General features: G+C 38.3%; 1 protein-coding gene across 1 annotated transcript in view; it reads right to left on the bottom strand.

The window, feature by feature from the left end:
- LOC101745646 (uncharacterized) overlaps window positions 1-16,640 on the bottom strand; it is a 42,406-nt gene that overhangs the window by 10,957 nt on the left and 14,809 nt on the right. Inside the window, exons 3-5 of the mRNA XM_004922068.5 lie at window positions 10,738-10,940; window positions 8,957-9,084; window positions 8,389-8,639 (exon numbers count right to left, since the gene is read on the bottom strand). Coding sequence (XP_004922125.1) covers window positions 8,389-8,639; window positions 8,957-9,084; window positions 10,738-10,940 — 582 coding nt within the window. The remainder of the gene's footprint in view (window positions 1-8,388; window positions 8,640-8,956; window positions 9,085-10,737; window positions 10,941-16,640) is intronic.

Raw genomic sequence — 16,640 nt, 5'->3', positions numbered from 1 at the left:
ATACTGAGGCCTTAGAACTCACGTATCAAGGTGCCCACCTTGTAGCTGTCTACGGGCTCCGATAACCATTCAGCATCAGGAGGGCCGGGCGCTGGTCCTAACATCAAAGCATTTCTATATATATATAAATGAATTGCTGTTCGTTAGTCTCGCTAAAACTCGAGAACGGCTGGACCGATTTGGCTAATTTTGGTCTTAAATTATTTGTGGAAGTCCAGAGGTCTAGAGGATTAAAAGGTATTTATATATGAAAATTCTTGAAATTAAAAAAAAGAACAATTTTGTTTGTCTTTTGATGTGTCCCCCATCGGACGGATTCCTTTTGTCTTTTATTTATCGATTGAAGCACTACGAAATCTGCCGGGTCAGCTAGTAAAAAATAAAAAGTCGGTCCACCTAGTCATTTGACTCGATCGGTGAAAGATCTTCCCTTTCTCGTCGCTCGCGTTCCAAAAAAGCCTTTTTTTAATATATAATTAGCGTGTCATGTATCATTTAATTTTGTGAATGTGCAAAGAACAACTGAAATTTTCAACTCAATGCAATAAAATGACTTAAATATTTTTTTATATTCAAAAATTTTATGAATTCCGTTCGGCTCAAATGGTTATAATTGTAGCATTACCAAATTCGATTATTTCTTTACTTTTTTATTGGTGTAAACATTATAGTGCACTCAAAAAATTACATGACTCAAGTACCTTTTTAATACGCTTTTATTAGCTTCAGACGTATGTAGGTATGTTAGTATGTAACGGAATCTTTGAACATGATTTTGACCCCTTTCAAAACGTCGGATTAACTCGAAATTTGGTATACTTATTAAGGACAGATGACAATTCAATATTTAAAAATTGAAAATATTGAAATTCAATTAAAAAATGAAAAATAAATAATAGTTTAACTAACTGAAAAAATACGCATTTGTAGAAAATTGAACTAGAAAATAAATAAATAGAAAATAGAAAACAAATTTTAACAAATTTGAATTAAAAATAGTGTAAGAAAAAATAATTTTATCATTTTTTTCAAATCAAATCATTTTTTCTTACACTATTTTTAATTCAAATTTATTAAAATTTATTTTCTATTTTTTGTTGGATTTTCTATAAATGCGTATTTTTTTAATTTTTTTTTAACTATTATTTATTTTAAATTCAATTTGCGGGTAAATTCAAGTAACTGGTCATCGCAAGCATTCCTAACTATTAAGATAAGAATAACAATAAAAACATTTAAACAGTGCCAAAAATCATTATGTTATACATTATTTCACACAACAATCACAGGGTTTAGATAATTTCAAGCTAAAATGTTTATAAGAAAGTTCTTAGTGCGCCTAGAAACAGGGATGTTTCTTCTTCGTCTAAACACAATAGTGTTCTGTACACGCAAATTGTGTGAACATAACTAAAGACTGCCACTTTTGCATTTCGTCCGCAACAATGACGCATCAACCGCGAAAATATTGTTGTGAAGCGCAGCATTAAAAATATAATTGTCACTTTCTTCGCCAACAATGTACGTACTGAGAAAATAATTTGTTTAATGCTAGTGCAGAACGTAAAATTTGACTTTCTGTTTTTTTAATTACCATTAAATAATAATTAATTAGGGGTATTGTTTGGTAGTGAAGTCCAACGGTCACCGTTCTCGTCGAACTCGACGAAAGCAATGACGAAGAGTTTCATGTGGTTTTTTTTTTGGGCCGGGGTCCAACTTCCTACGAGGTCCCCGCGCCTAGGGGGCTTGCGATATGTAGGACTTGATGATTTAATCGCAGCCCCAAGGAATTTTAGGGCCCTACCGCACTAAACGACTCCCCTGCACTCTTACACCCGACGTCCGATCTCCGTCCGGGGTCAGAAACCGGTCAGAGTAGGGTTTCCGCGGTCAACACTACAACCAGACTCGCGATGTCACCCCGAGGACGCCCGACCGACGCGCTGTCGAGGCGATAGTCGACAACCAACGACGCCGGTCCCGGTATGGCGTCCCTACCAGGCCACCCGGGCAATGCCGCTGGTGTTCCGGGATACCCTGCTGGGCCAGTACCAGCTGGCCGGGTCGGAACGCGATACACCGCTGACCGGGAGAGTTTCATTTACAACTCAACTCATACACATAGCCTACTGAGTTTCTCGCCGGATCTTCTCAATGGGTTGTGATTCCGACACGGTGGGAAGTTCAGCGAAGCACTGCCCTTGTTAGGGCTAGTGCTAGTAATTTTTTTTTCTAGGCACGTAAACAAAAAAAAGATAACTACAGTTACTTTATAGTTATTTTGCATATTTAAGAAATTAAAAGGCTTCTTTATACCGCAGTAATAACTAAGTAATTTGATTAATTAATCCTTTAAAATTCCCAGCTGTAAGCTAATTCAAACCTCTTTTATTGCTTACATAATCGTGTACTGTTTGTTTTTTTTATTATTTCCGACGTTTACGACGACATTTACGACAAATACTATAGTTTTCTCGATTTTGGATCAACTAAAAGGTAATTCGTCGTAATATGAATATTAAGCTAACTAACGTCTATATTTATATAAAAAGTTTCTTGATTTCTTCGTTCTGCTTTTTTTTCGTTTCACCCAAAAATAACTAATATTATCTTAACGGGAAGCAGTTTGTTTGTTATCTGTCACCTGGGATCCTCTTATAATTAAGACGGATACCGAACTCGAATCCATTTTCATTGTGCAAAAATGTGGTGAATCACAATAAAACCTCGTCATTAGATAGTATTTTTAATGACTTAGGTTTTTTTGTTGTCACGTTAATAATTTATTTTATATAACATGATTTTTTCTTTCTTTCTCGCGGAAACGGCATTGAAATAATATTTATATGTAAGCATATCACTTCCTATGTCATGTTATATGTCATTTCACAGCTCAGATAAGTCGTCCTATTTTGTGCAAGCTGCAAACCAAGCCAGTAGTTATATGCCATGGTAGCCACGAGCAGAAGAATGCTTTCGACCTTAGTAAATTAAAAGTAATGCTTAAAAATTCCATTTTTTTTTTATTGCTTAGCTGGATGGACGAGCTCACAGCCCACCTGATGTTAAGTGGTTACTGGAGCCCATAGACATCTACAACGTAAATGCGCCACCCACCTCGAGATATAAGTTCTAAGGTCTCAGTATAGTTACAACGGCTACCCCACCCTTCGAACCGAAACGCATTACTGCTTCACGGCGGAAATAGGCGGGGTGGTGGTACCTACCCGCGCGGACTCCCAAGAGGTCTTACCACCAGTCATTACGCAAATTATAATTTTGCGGGTTTGATTTTTATTACACGATGTTATTCCTTCACCGTGGAAGGCAATCGTGAACATTTGTTGAGTACGTATTTCATTAGAAAAATTGTAAATCCAAATAACCCAAATGTACAACTCTAGTATAGTACCCACAGACCTAACTAACAACAAAAAAGTGAAACACAAAAGTCATGACTTTGCATCTATATATTTCGTAATCAAGAAAATTGTACAAACCTTATAAAATCGCACCCACCGATACACCCAAGACAAGAGTATATATTTAGTATCCTCTCTACAAACCTTATAAAATCGCACCCACCGATACACCCGAGCCAAGAGTATATTTAGTATCCTCTCTAAAGTTCTGAGAAACGAACAAACTAACAATACAAAATGACGTATTATTAAAATTCTTATATGATGAAATGCTCCACACAATGCTTAATAAAACCATTCCCACGTACATTTCTCTGAACTGTATATTCTTTGCTCGCCCATGAAAATAATTGTGTAACTAAATAGCTATTGTTTTGTTAATATACAATTTTTAACAAAATTTTATTAAATGAATATTTTGTTTGACGCTCTATTGGCTTTTGTCCGTGGTGCGTTCTTTTCTAAGTCAAGAAAGTGATTAAGTAGCTGTTATAGAAAGTATTGCTTTAATACGGAACAGTTTAAAGAGTAAGAAGATCTTAGTAACTTACTAACTAGAGGTCTTACTGGTAGTAGGACCTCCAGAGTCCGCACGGGTAGATACCACCGCCCTGCCTATTTCTGCCGTGAAGCAGTAATGCGTTGCGGCTTGAAGGATGGGGCAGCCGTTGTAACTATACTGAGACCTTAGAACTTATATCTCAAGGTGGGTGGCGCGTTTACGCCGTAGATGTTTATGGGCTCCAGTAATCACTTAACACCTGGTGTGCTCTGAGCTCGTCCACCCATGTAAGCAATAAAAAATATATATTTGTTTGACTACTAATCACACTCCAAAAAAGGGAAAACCGACGCAGAGCCTATCCAAACGAACACACTGCGCTATTTTGTAGTACTGGTAATATCAATGTTCCTAATACAACTCCCAAATTCCTATCCCTCTAATTTAGGTCTCATCATACAAGTATAGCGTAACTTTGACTTGAAAAAAAAATATATTAATTTGTATCAACTCTATTCATTTTATAGTCAACCGGGCGCTTCGATTCAAATATTATTAGAATAACTTATTTGAATTCAGTGAGGTGAAAGGTATAAGAAGTTTAGCGGTGAAATTATAGAGCTCGTTTTAAATTACTTGAACATCGTTTCGTAATAAGCTTGAAGATTCCGATTTTTATTTATTACTCGTCGAACCCGGCTCGCTTTGCTGGCTGACCTTTGATTTAGTTTTAACTCGATCCCAGTAAAACGGGATCACCTGGTAGGCTAGTGCTGAAGACTTCCTAAATATTTCACCGAAATCAATCCAGTCCTTTCAGATTTTATAGGGAACAAACATTTGTATCATCGCCTTTTTTGTATATGTATAATATATTCTAGAGAGGCATTCAATCATTTGCCATGTCACAGACTGTATCATTATTGACCTACTTGACGTACGACTTTCGCGGTGAAAGAACAACAACATGTAATTAAAATCAAAATTGCAAAATTGGTTTACTAGTGGTAGGGCGTATTGTGAGCCCGCCCTAGGGGGTACCAACATTCCGCCCATTTCTGCAGCGAAGCAGTTATGCATTGCAATTCGAATAGGTGAATAATCACTACACAATACGATTGAAATTTTAACCTAGTCTTAAGATGAGTACTGACATCGGGAGACCCTCTACCCAACATCTTTTTTTTTTATTGCTTAGGTGGGTGGACGATCTCACGGCCCACCTTGTGCTAAGTGGTTACCGGAGCCCATAGACATCTACAGCGTAAATGCCGCCACTTAACTTGAGATATAAGTTCTAAGGTCTCAGTATAGTTACAACGACTTCCCCGCCCCTAACCGAAATGCATTACTGCTTCACGGCAGAAATAGGCAGGGTGGTGGTACATATCCGTGCGCGCTCACAAGAGGTCCTACCACCAGTAATAACGCAAATTACAATTTTGCGGGTTTGATTTTTATTACACGATGTTATTCCTTCACCGTGGAAGTCAATCGTGAACATTTTTTAAGAACGCATTTCATTAGAAAAATTGGTACCCGCCTGCGGGATTCGAACACCGGTACATCGCTAGATATGAACGCACCGGACGTCTTATCCTTTAGACCACGACAACTTAGTAAGCACATCCCTAACTAAGAACTATTGTGAGAGATTCTTAACGTATATACTCCGAGTACATATAAATAAAACGTAATGAGTTCAAAATACGTTTGTTTTTGTAAGTCGCTCACGACCGTTGTAATGTTTACGGCCTAAAGCTAGCCGTATTGTCCTTAATGCGTCCCAGTAATGTTAGAAAGCTCTCGTTGACAAATGTACTGAAACCTCTGTTTAATGTTCTTATGTCGTCCGTACACTTGATGACGTGGCTATATCGACGCTTGAAAGGCAAACGTGACTAAGCGACAATAACTGCTTTGTACATAAACGATAGGCAATAACCATATTCGATGCGCAAAAAAATAATATATTTCTAGGTCTATTAAAATCATTTCAATCCTACAGCTACTGGCTAGATTCTACTACAGCTAGATTCGTTAAAATATAATTTTTTTCAGGTATTTCAACTTTAAATTAGTCTACTGTAAAGTTCACGCATTGTCACTTAGTCACGTTTGCCTTTCAAGCGTCGATATGTATCTTTCAGATGTCTTAGTAAAACATTAAAGCATGCGGCTAGCTTTAGTTTGGCACAGGTTACAAATAACATAGCGGTGTACTACTGTAGGTTTTTTTTTATTTCCTACCTAAGCTGATAGCCTTGAGAGGCTGCCAGCGTAACCTTAACTAGTAGGTGAGCTCACAGGGCTCAAACCTGACGACGTTGCTAACACGAACCCTAGCAAGAGCCGTGCTTCGCAGAATCTACCATCGGATCGGAAACGCGACCCACTGAGAAGATCCGGCGAGAAACTCAGTGGGCTAAATAAATAAATAAATAATAAATAAATATTTACTAACAATCACGCCACGTTAACTGGTCCCGTGATAAGTTCGTAAAGAACTTGTGTTACAGGTACCAGATAACGGATATAAATGTAAGATTTTTATTATACACATACATAAATTTAATATACATCCATAATCCTGGAAAAGACATTTATATTTATCATACAAATAACTTCCCTTGGGGGGTTTCGAACCCGCGACCCCCTTGTGTAGTGACCATGTCACTTACCACTACACCAGACGGCTGTGTCTAAGTAGGGTATTAAATCTGCCACATCACAGAACGCTTTTCTAGTAAATCGAAGGGAAATCTACAGATGCTCTTAAATCACAATTACGCGTTCAAATCGCATAACAATGACGCGTAATGTTCATATAAGGAAACGTAACAGACTTAACTTGTGTGTTGAACGTGTGAGAAGCGATTTCCCTTTTCCGTCTACAGATTATATCATCGCATCCTAGTTCTTAAGGAAATTCGTAATTTTACCATTATCTTTTTATTTATACTCGCTGTTTCAATATTTCATAATAAATGTACTTGTATTTGATTTCGATCTTAAGCTACATTAATACTAGCTGACCCGGCAGACTTCGTAGTGCCTCAATCGACAAATAAAAGACCTAAGCTTTTGTATAAAATAAACTTAAAACAAACAAAAAGAATCCGTCCGACGGGGGAAACATCAAAGGAAAAATAAAATTGTTATTTTTATTTAATTCCGAGCATTTTAATATTTATCTACCTTTTAAACCTTCTCTGGACTTCCACAGATAATTCAAGACCAAAATTAGCCAATCGGCCCAGCCGTTCTCGAGTTTTAGCGAAACTAACGAACAGCAACTCATTTTTATATGTATAGATTAAATCAAAGGAGTTATATTGTTATAGCCATCGATTTATTCGATGTTTAGAGCAAACAATTTTGTGCCTCACCTAGGGTTAAAATGAGGAGTTTATTAAGATGGAAGGGCTTGATAATCTTTTTGCATAAATCGTATTTTTTATAATATTCGTGTGTCATAATAACAAAACCACTGAGTTTCCCGCCGGATCTCCTCAGTGGATCGCAAGTCTGATCCGGTTTAAGCAAAGCACTGCTCTAGCGAGAGGTAATGCTTTAACAAGTCCTCTCAGGTTGAGCACCGTGAGCTCACCTACCAAACTGACCATAGCTGGAATAGTTAAGATAACAGCGATTAGGTGAGGGGGGGGGGTGGTAATCACACTTCAAATAAGCTTCGATTGGATCTGTTACATGTTGGCAACACTGACTTAGCTGCACTAAGCTTGTTCCGCTATGGCAGACAATAAAAAAATAGAAGTCTACGACAAAAACCGTATCTCAATCTGTTAACGCCAAAACGTCTTTATTTAAATACTTATTCGGTATAAGTAAATCTTATACTGGACTCATTCCGAAAACTTGTAATGTCATGTTGTTCGTGATGTCAATTTTTTTATTACCAAAATGTGTGTTGATAAGATACGACAATAACTTTTTTCTATTCATAGTTATAGAATTCTTAATAAATACCAATTCTTCGTCGGAGGCTAACGTATCAAACTGTATTCTAAAATTTTAATCATCTCTTAAATAATTCAAAGTAACTCAAGTATCAAACAATAAAGACAAAATTTATTATTAACTATATATTATTTAGCGGGTTCTTAATACGATTTTCACCATTTATATGTTCAGGATATTTCGGCTCTGAAGTTTGAAACAAATCGTTTCTATCATTAACTTGCGAATTAAAGATCGAAACAAACTCATCTAGCCCACTGAGTTTCTCGCCTGAGCTTCTTAGTGGGTCGCGATTCCGATCCGGTAGTAGATTCAGCAAAGCACTACTCTTGCTAGGGTTAGTGTTAGCAAATCTCTCGAGTTGAGCCCGTGAGCTCACCTACCGATCCGCGTGAAATTGGCATAGCCCCTTAAGCTAGGTAGGGCAAGAAAAAAAAATTCATTAGAAATTTTCGTAGTTTCAAATGGATGCTAACTTACCTCGTATCGCTCAAATCTAAAGTCGGATCAGTTCTCTTGATCTGTCCAATGCAGGCTAGCACTGCTTTGTCGCTCTCCACCCGTGCTGCTAAAGATGCGACCAATGTGGGTAGCTGCCTTAAGGCTGGCTTATCAACGATGGTCAGCAGGGACTTGTTGTCAATCAGTCGACGCTCCACGTCAGCGTGGGAGAGAGCAAGTAGACGCTGGTGGGACGATGATGCTGGATCCTGGTTTACTGTCACCGGTGACTGGAAATATTAATAATTTCTTGTTAAACCACCGCCCTGCTTAATTCTGCCGTGAAGCAGTAATGCCTTTCGATTTGTAGGAAAGGGCAGCCGTTGTACTGTGAACTGACACCAACTCATATTTCAAGCTGGGTGGCAGCATTTACGTCGTTGATATCTATGGGCTCCAGTAACCACTTAACACCAGGTGGGCTATGAGCTTCATCTACCCATGCAAGAAAGCTTTAAAAAAAACTTCCATAAACTAGAACTTAATATATCATAAGATTTTATAAAATCATTGGGGATGTAACTATCATAAGTTTAAAACGGATTACCAGTTCCTCCAGCTTGTGTAATGCTTGTTTGTAGACCTCTACGTGCCTTTGCAGCTCATTCTTCATGGCAACATGTAAGGATATCAGAGTGCCTGACGAGTCTGCTGTGAGTCCGTGTGTTCCAAGACCTAAAACCAAATTTACAGTCGCTTAGTGCTCATTGAAGCTATTATAAATATCTTGTATATTTACAGATATATGTATAAATGTATATATGTGTACATATATGTATATATACATATTTCACTGGATTGGTACACCGTGAGTAATTCGTTTCCAAATGATTCTTCTCCACCTGACGGTTGTCTGGAAGAGATCGCTCTTAGCGATAAGACCACCAATTGCACTTTTTTGTATCGCACTGTTTATTTGTTTTTTGGTGTACAATAAAGAATACTCTGTCTCTCTTTCTCTCTCTTGTATGTTTAGTTCAAATTTTCAAAATTTTGGAAAACCTCTCATACAACCTCATTGCCACATCATTCTCTATAGTACAAATCGAGTTTTACCCAAATACACTAAAACAAGAAAAACGGCAAGCGTCTGTACCAATTCACGGTATCGACTTTTGAAAAACTTTAGAACAAAGAAACGTATTCAGAAAGCAGAATGAAGTCCTAAAAGAAAACATAAAGAAGTAGATAAAAGGCCCTTCATGTCCACTAGATGTATCCCAAACATAAAAACAAACAGACGTAAAAAAGTTCGGAACGTTAAATCAAAATTGTATCCTACATAATTCGGACAGGTTAAATGGCGACAATAATGTTGATCACAAAAAACAACATCAGAAATCCCGCTGGAGAGGAAATGAACGCAATTACTCTAATGCTTCCTCGGAGCCACCTGCTCGAATTATCTTATCCGTTCGCCGTAGGAAATCAGATATTAAACTTACTTACTTCCTTTCGCAAACAACGCTGTGCAATGGATGATCACTGACTGATCAAAATGGTTTCATTATTAGCTAGATTAGATAGAAGATGGAAATACAGTCTTAATATTGTCCACGCTCTTGTCAATGCAAATGGATAATTAATAGCCTGTGAATACTGAGCACTAAGCACTGATGAAAAGCTATATAAATTATGTATTAACATAAATGTTGATGGCCCGCACGCGACATTTGAACTTTAACAATTTACATAATATTCAAAATAACTTAATAGGTATATAAATAGTAGTTTAAAAGTGCTGCTTTTTATTTTTAAATTAAAATCTTCCAGCAGACCCTAGAGAGGATTCTTAATCGAAGTGGTATGTCGAATGTGGACATACATGAGATTTTGCTTTAAAATTTAAAACCACTGGTCTACCAAAGACACATATTGCATTATCGTATCGCGTTAGAGATCAGAAATGATTTTTGATAAGCATTTTTTTTAAAACAGTACTTGATTTCCGGCTTTGTATTGAAGACGAAAATTTAGCTTCAATACCCGGCTAGAAGCTTTGGAGAAGTTATTGCGTTAGGTAGTTGACTTTATTTATTATTCATCAACCAAAACTTAGTACAAAAAACGAAACTAATGGCTTAACTAAAATCAAGCAGAACCTTCAAGTTAAATACTTATTTCTTTAGAACAATTGGTACTTGCGAGAGATTTAAATACCGGCATAGTCACACCCGAAGTGATGACCACGACCGCTCTGCCAAGAGTGCATGCGACTGAGAAGAAGATAGTCACACCACTTGGTACGAGTGAACTGCGTATCTTAACCTTTAAATCACATCAATTCCAAAACTTAGTGCAAGCTAAAAACTACACATCTAGTCTTACCTTGGACAGCAGCGTCGAGTTGTCTTCTCCTCGAATCAATAGCGTCTCTTGAATCTGGTGCATAGTGTACCAGGGCAGACGCGAGCCGCGAAGTTCTGGCACGAAGTCCTGACCCTTGATCTCCGCCGAGAAGTCCGACCAGCCTCCAGGCTACCGACTCGCATTGTATCTCCGGTCGTGGAGACACCTCCAACGATATGAGCCTGTATGAAAGTAATTCCCGCTTTTATTGTTTGTAATTCGAATTTAATGTCCAAAGAGTTTCCATGTGTAACCAGAACCCAAATAATCTAACATATTATTTCCCTTCTTTTTTTGTAGCTTATATGGGTGGACGAGCTCACAACCCACCTGGTGTTAAGTGGTTACTGGAGCCCATAGACATCCACAACGTAAATGCGCCACCCACCTTGAAATATAAATGCTAAGGTATCAAGGTAGGCTGCGGCTTGGCTCTGCTGGTAGGCAGCGGCTTGGCTCTGCCCCTGGCATTGCTGAAGTCCATGGGCGACGGTAACTACTCACCATCAGATGGGCCGTATGCCCGTCTGCCTACAAAGGCAATAAAAAAAAAAGTATAGTTACAACGGCCGCCCCCCCCAAACGCATTACTGCTTCACGGCAGAAATAGGCAGGGTGGTGTTACCCGCGTGGACTCACAAGAGGTACCACCAGTAATTACGCAAATTATAATTTTGCGAGTTTCATTTTTATTGCACGATGTTATTCCTTCACCGTGGAACTCAATCGTGAACATTTGTTGAGTACGTATTTCATTAGAAAAATTGGTACGCGCCTGAATGATGAATGCACCGGACGTCTTATCCGTTAGTTAGGTCACGACGACAAAAGTTCATTAGTTTACATAGGATATAGAGTATGGATCAATACGAGCTGCTACCTTCTAAAAATATACTAATAAATGTATATTAATAACTTTTACCTTAGAATGTTTTGTTAATATTATTATTTGTTAATATATTATTATATCTTTAAGAATAAAATCCAAATTTTGTGTAGTAATTGCAGTGTTTTATGATCCTTTAACCTCAACTCTTATATGATAGCCGTTCATAACCTTATTTAAGGCTTAATATTAACGGTACTGCACATAACGGGAATTGCAGATATCTCGAGACAGCATCAAATATAATACAACACTTCCCACAAGAATGTCGTGTGAATCGGAACAGTTCGCGAATATCATGTCATAGTCATATTATAATTTGCACTCATTAACTTAGACTAACGCGGTGGTGCAGTAATTAGCGGGCCTGACAGTTGCGCCGATGGTCTTGGGTTCGTTTCTCTCATCGGGCAAACGTCTGATGAACAGATTTGTTTGCTCTTTATCTGGCTATTTATTGTTACGTCGGTAAGAGCAATGCCATCTATCGTGGAATAGCCAAAACTAATATCAAAAGAAGTAGTAAAGTCGAGAACGCTCGAGAAGCGATGGCTCGAGCCATCTATTGTCAAATGGCGGAAACGCATATCGAAATTACTCGATTTGTGAGGAATGTTCTCGACAATTCTAGGGATGTCGTATCGACTATAAAAGCGTTGCAGGGATGTCACGAAGGCAGTTAGTAATCCGAAACACTCGAAGGGAAACAGCGAATGGATCTCTGAAGCGAAGCGAAAGAAGTGGATTGGGAGTCGTAAAGTGTTCTGTCAGTGTTTTAAATGTTTTAAAGTTCAATAGAGTTTCAATTTGCAGTTCGGTAAAATTTTTATTTATCCCGGACCCCAGCACGTAACATTATCTATATATGTATATATTTAAACGTATATAAGTTAGTTTAGCACTCTCTGGAACCCATAACTGGTGGTAGGACCTCTTGTGAGTCCGCGCGGGTAGGTACCACCGCCCTGCTTATTTCTGCCGTGAAGCAGTAATGCGTTTCGGTTTGAAGGGTAGGGCAGCCGTTGTAACTATACTGAGATCTTAACTTATATCTCAAGGTGGGTGGCGCATTTACGTTATAGATGTCTCTGGGCTCCAGTAACCACTTAACACCTGGTGGGCTGTGAGCTCGTCCACCCATCTAAGCAATAAAAAAAAATAGAATACACAGGGAATCCTAAATTGGGGCTGGCCGTGCGTGATTTCTTCCCGGTTATTACTAAAACTATACCTACATAGTTTTTTTATTTAAACTTGACATTCGTGTACATTTTCCAGAGCACCCAGATTTTTTTAAATCAAAAAGTTTATTCTAGGCAGACACATTTCAAGTAGATTTATTCTTAAGTGTCAAGAACTTTCATATCGTTTCTTCACCATCGTCTTGGGCGTTAACCCTTAAATTTCTGGTCGTAACCGGTCAGGGCACTTTCACCGGACTCCCTAACTCAATTCGCCGAAAGCTCGTAAACTTATATGTCTCCGTTTCTCAAACGTCATTTTTTTTTGTTACGCAATCGCCCAGTTCAAACACATTACGCAATGTCATATGATTGGTATTGACTGATTTCTACAGCTTCGAATATTAATGAGCTTTGAAGTTATGTTGTTTTAGATTTATTGACAGTCACCCGTTTATATGAGTATGTCCATACTATAATACTGATAGACAGTTTCAAAGGCACTATTCTGAAGTATTTTATAATACGTACGTAATCTTTTCTAGCCTACGAGGCTATTTCAACTACGGACGGGTTGACAAATTCACGGGCTCGACCTGAGAGAATTAACTAACACTAACCTAGCTAACTAAACTAATAAGAGCAATGCGTGGCTAAATCTACAACCGGATCGGAATCGCAACCCACTTTTTTGCTTACATGAGGGAACGAGCTCACGGCCCTCTTAGTGTTAAGTAGTCACGGGAGCCCATTTACAATGCCGCCATCCATCTTGAGAAATGAGTTCTAAGGTCTCAATCCTTACAGTACAACGGCTGCACCACCCTTCAAACTGGAACGCATTACCTACTGCTTCACGGCAAAAATAGGCAGGGTGGTGGTACCTGCCCGTGCGAGGCGGCGTAATTTCGACCCACCACGATAGACACTTAACATATTCATCCACGAAGCAGTTGCCCTTGAGTTGTTAGGTCTCCTTTGGAGGCGCCCGGGCGTCTGTTAGCAAGTTCTTTTTTTTTTTCGGGCCGGGGTCCGAACCTCCTACGATGTATGTGGGACTCAACGATCTGCAGGTGTTGAGAGCAGTCCACGGGCCCAAGGAATTTTAGGGCCCACCCACTAAACGACTCCCCTGCACTCTTACACCCGAAGTCCGATCTCCGTCCGGGGTCAAAACGCGGTCAGAGTAGGGGGGTTCCCGCGGTCAACACTACAACCAGACACGCGGCGCCACCCCGAGGACGCCCGACCGACGGGTCGTCGAGGCGATCCTAACCCCTCCTGGCTGATATTTTAAACAGAAAAACATTTCGAAAATGATTGACAACTTTACTCTCATAGTCCGTTTTTTTTTTTGCAATAAATTCAATATGTTCGTGAAAGCGGTCCAAAGTCTGGATTCTTCGTAAAGCACTTTCATCGTTTCCTATAAAACGAGCACGTACATATGTCCTTGCGCGACCAACGAACCTTAACTCACAGGTGTAGAGGTCAGTTTCGCTTGCGAGCAATTAATATTTTAATTTGATTTATTGCATACAAGAATTGGGTCCAAATTCTGTAATTAAAGTGGTATTTATTTCTCAAGTGCTACGGCTTAGTTTCCTTTGCAGAGAAAGATGAAAAGTGAGATGCATGCGTAATCTTAGATCAGTGTCATTGACCCGTTTGTAGTGAAGTGGGTAAGCGGTGAATGTTATCAATATATATTTCTACTTGTTATTAAAATCAGCTAATGTTTAATCGAGAGAAATATTAATTGTAATACATTTTTATTAACCTATTTAAACTTCACTTCAAAAGTACATTGCTTATTTTTATACATATATCCATTTTATGAATACGAAGGACACTCGTGATTTAAAGAAAGTTTAAAGTTTGTTAACATTTTTTGGAAACATAATGTGTTTCTTTAATTGGCTCATGTTTGGGAAAACATCCTCTGTACCCTGTGTCTAGTTAAATGCTGTTGAAACATTGTTGATTAAATAAATAAATAAATGAATAAATAAAAAATATCAAAACATGTCGAAATCGCCGGACTTCCGCCCTCCTCTGGGGTTGGTGGGCGGAGCATGTCGGAGTCGAACCGACTAAAACCTCTTGTCTCTCAACAAATAACGTCCAAACCTCGCATGAGACAGAAATAGAACGCACGCACCAACACGCTGAACATAGAATCCTCCCGATTCACCATTGGTGCTTTGGGCATTCCAAGCACCGGTCGCCGTTCTCGTCGAACTTGTCCATTACAACGAAGAGTTTGACAAACGAACTAATTCACAGACACAGCCCATTGAGTTTCTCGCCGGATCTTCTCAGTGGGTCGCGTTTTTCGATCCGCTGGTAGATTCTACGAAGCTACTCTTGCTAGGGCTAGTGTTAGCAAAGTCGCCAGGCGAAGTAACGGCAAAGTGAGCGTCCTACAGGTCCGTTGAAGCTAGGTTAACCCGTCAAGGTTACTATAGCATTGGTAGAAAAAAAACTAAATATATAGTACCGGTATAACATTGTAATTATAACTCTGTATTCAAAGATCTAACGATGCTCTACACGCGCATAAGCGTACGGATTTTCTCATGTTAAGGCCGATGTTCCGTGGTGAGAATATCTATCCGTCAATCAGGTCCCATGCTCGGCATTGAACAATTACAAATCACCAAAAAAAAAACCAAAGCGTTCAATATCAAGCGGGTGTTTTATAAAATGCTATCACTAGAATTCTATTGTGCCCCAAGAACCTCTACTATGAGTTCTCGAACCCAATTTCGGTGACGCTAACATCCTGCCGCGCGCGCAGTCGAGCAAGAAGCCTCCACCATAAGCAAACACCGGATCATTATTTAGCGGAAATCAAGTTTAAACGCACGGTGTAAATATTTGGAAGAGATTTCAACATTAATTCAACAAAGAACATTTCCAAATCAGGTTGTGTACTTGAACCGAATTTTCATTATAAATTAACTTTCCGTTAAAATAACTTTTATAAATTGAATATAAATTAATTTCAGTTTAACAATAAAAATATTCTAAATCTCTAAATCGATCGGAAATTGTTAAAAGAAGAAAACAAACTCAACTGTAAATTTGTTAATAATTAATTGATCAGAATCATTCGGGAAAAGAACAATCACTTCGACTTGTGAAAAGTTATTTCGATTAATCGACATTTTTGCAACTTTACAGCTTTACATTTAAAGCTTAAAATTTGGAAAAAAAATATAATAACAAAAAAACTTCTTCAGCTATTTGAATGGGTTAAATTTAATTGAAGTTCAATTAGAAACATCGAACTCTTGATAGTAATAGTAGTTGAAAGTAATGTTATGCATGCACAACGTACAAACTATTCGTCTGCCAACCCTAGAATAATTACTCCTATCTGCCGACCTACATACGTTTTATGCAAAGTGCCGTAATTCATGGTAAAGCATAAGTAATACTAAGAACTACTTAATTTACAATTCAAGAAGATATACATATAATTTTTGAAAATGTAATGTGTCCTGTAACTTTCTAAGGTTGACATCAGATACGTAGTAATTCATTTTTTGTTGGCGACTGCAATAATTTTTTTAATAATGCGTCCCGAATCACAAACGAATTATTCGACATGATTAAAAATATAATTCAGTTTCAACTATTTTCATTTCATCTATTTTCTTCTCCTCGTATTAGAATATCGACGCAATATCTTTATTTAGCAGTTCATTGGGAGATCGAGCTCATATACCATCTGGTGTTAGATGGATACCGGTACCCATGAGACAATATAACGCCACTACCTTTGACCCATAAGCTCGAAGTATCAGAGT

This window comes from Bombyx mori, chromosome 26, assembly GCF_030269925.1.
Source record: "Bombyx mori chromosome 26, ASM3026992v2".
NCBI lineage: Eukaryota > Metazoa > Arthropoda > Insecta > Lepidoptera > Bombycidae > Bombyx > Bombyx mori.
This window is presented reverse-complemented; position numbering and strand designations above follow the sequence as displayed.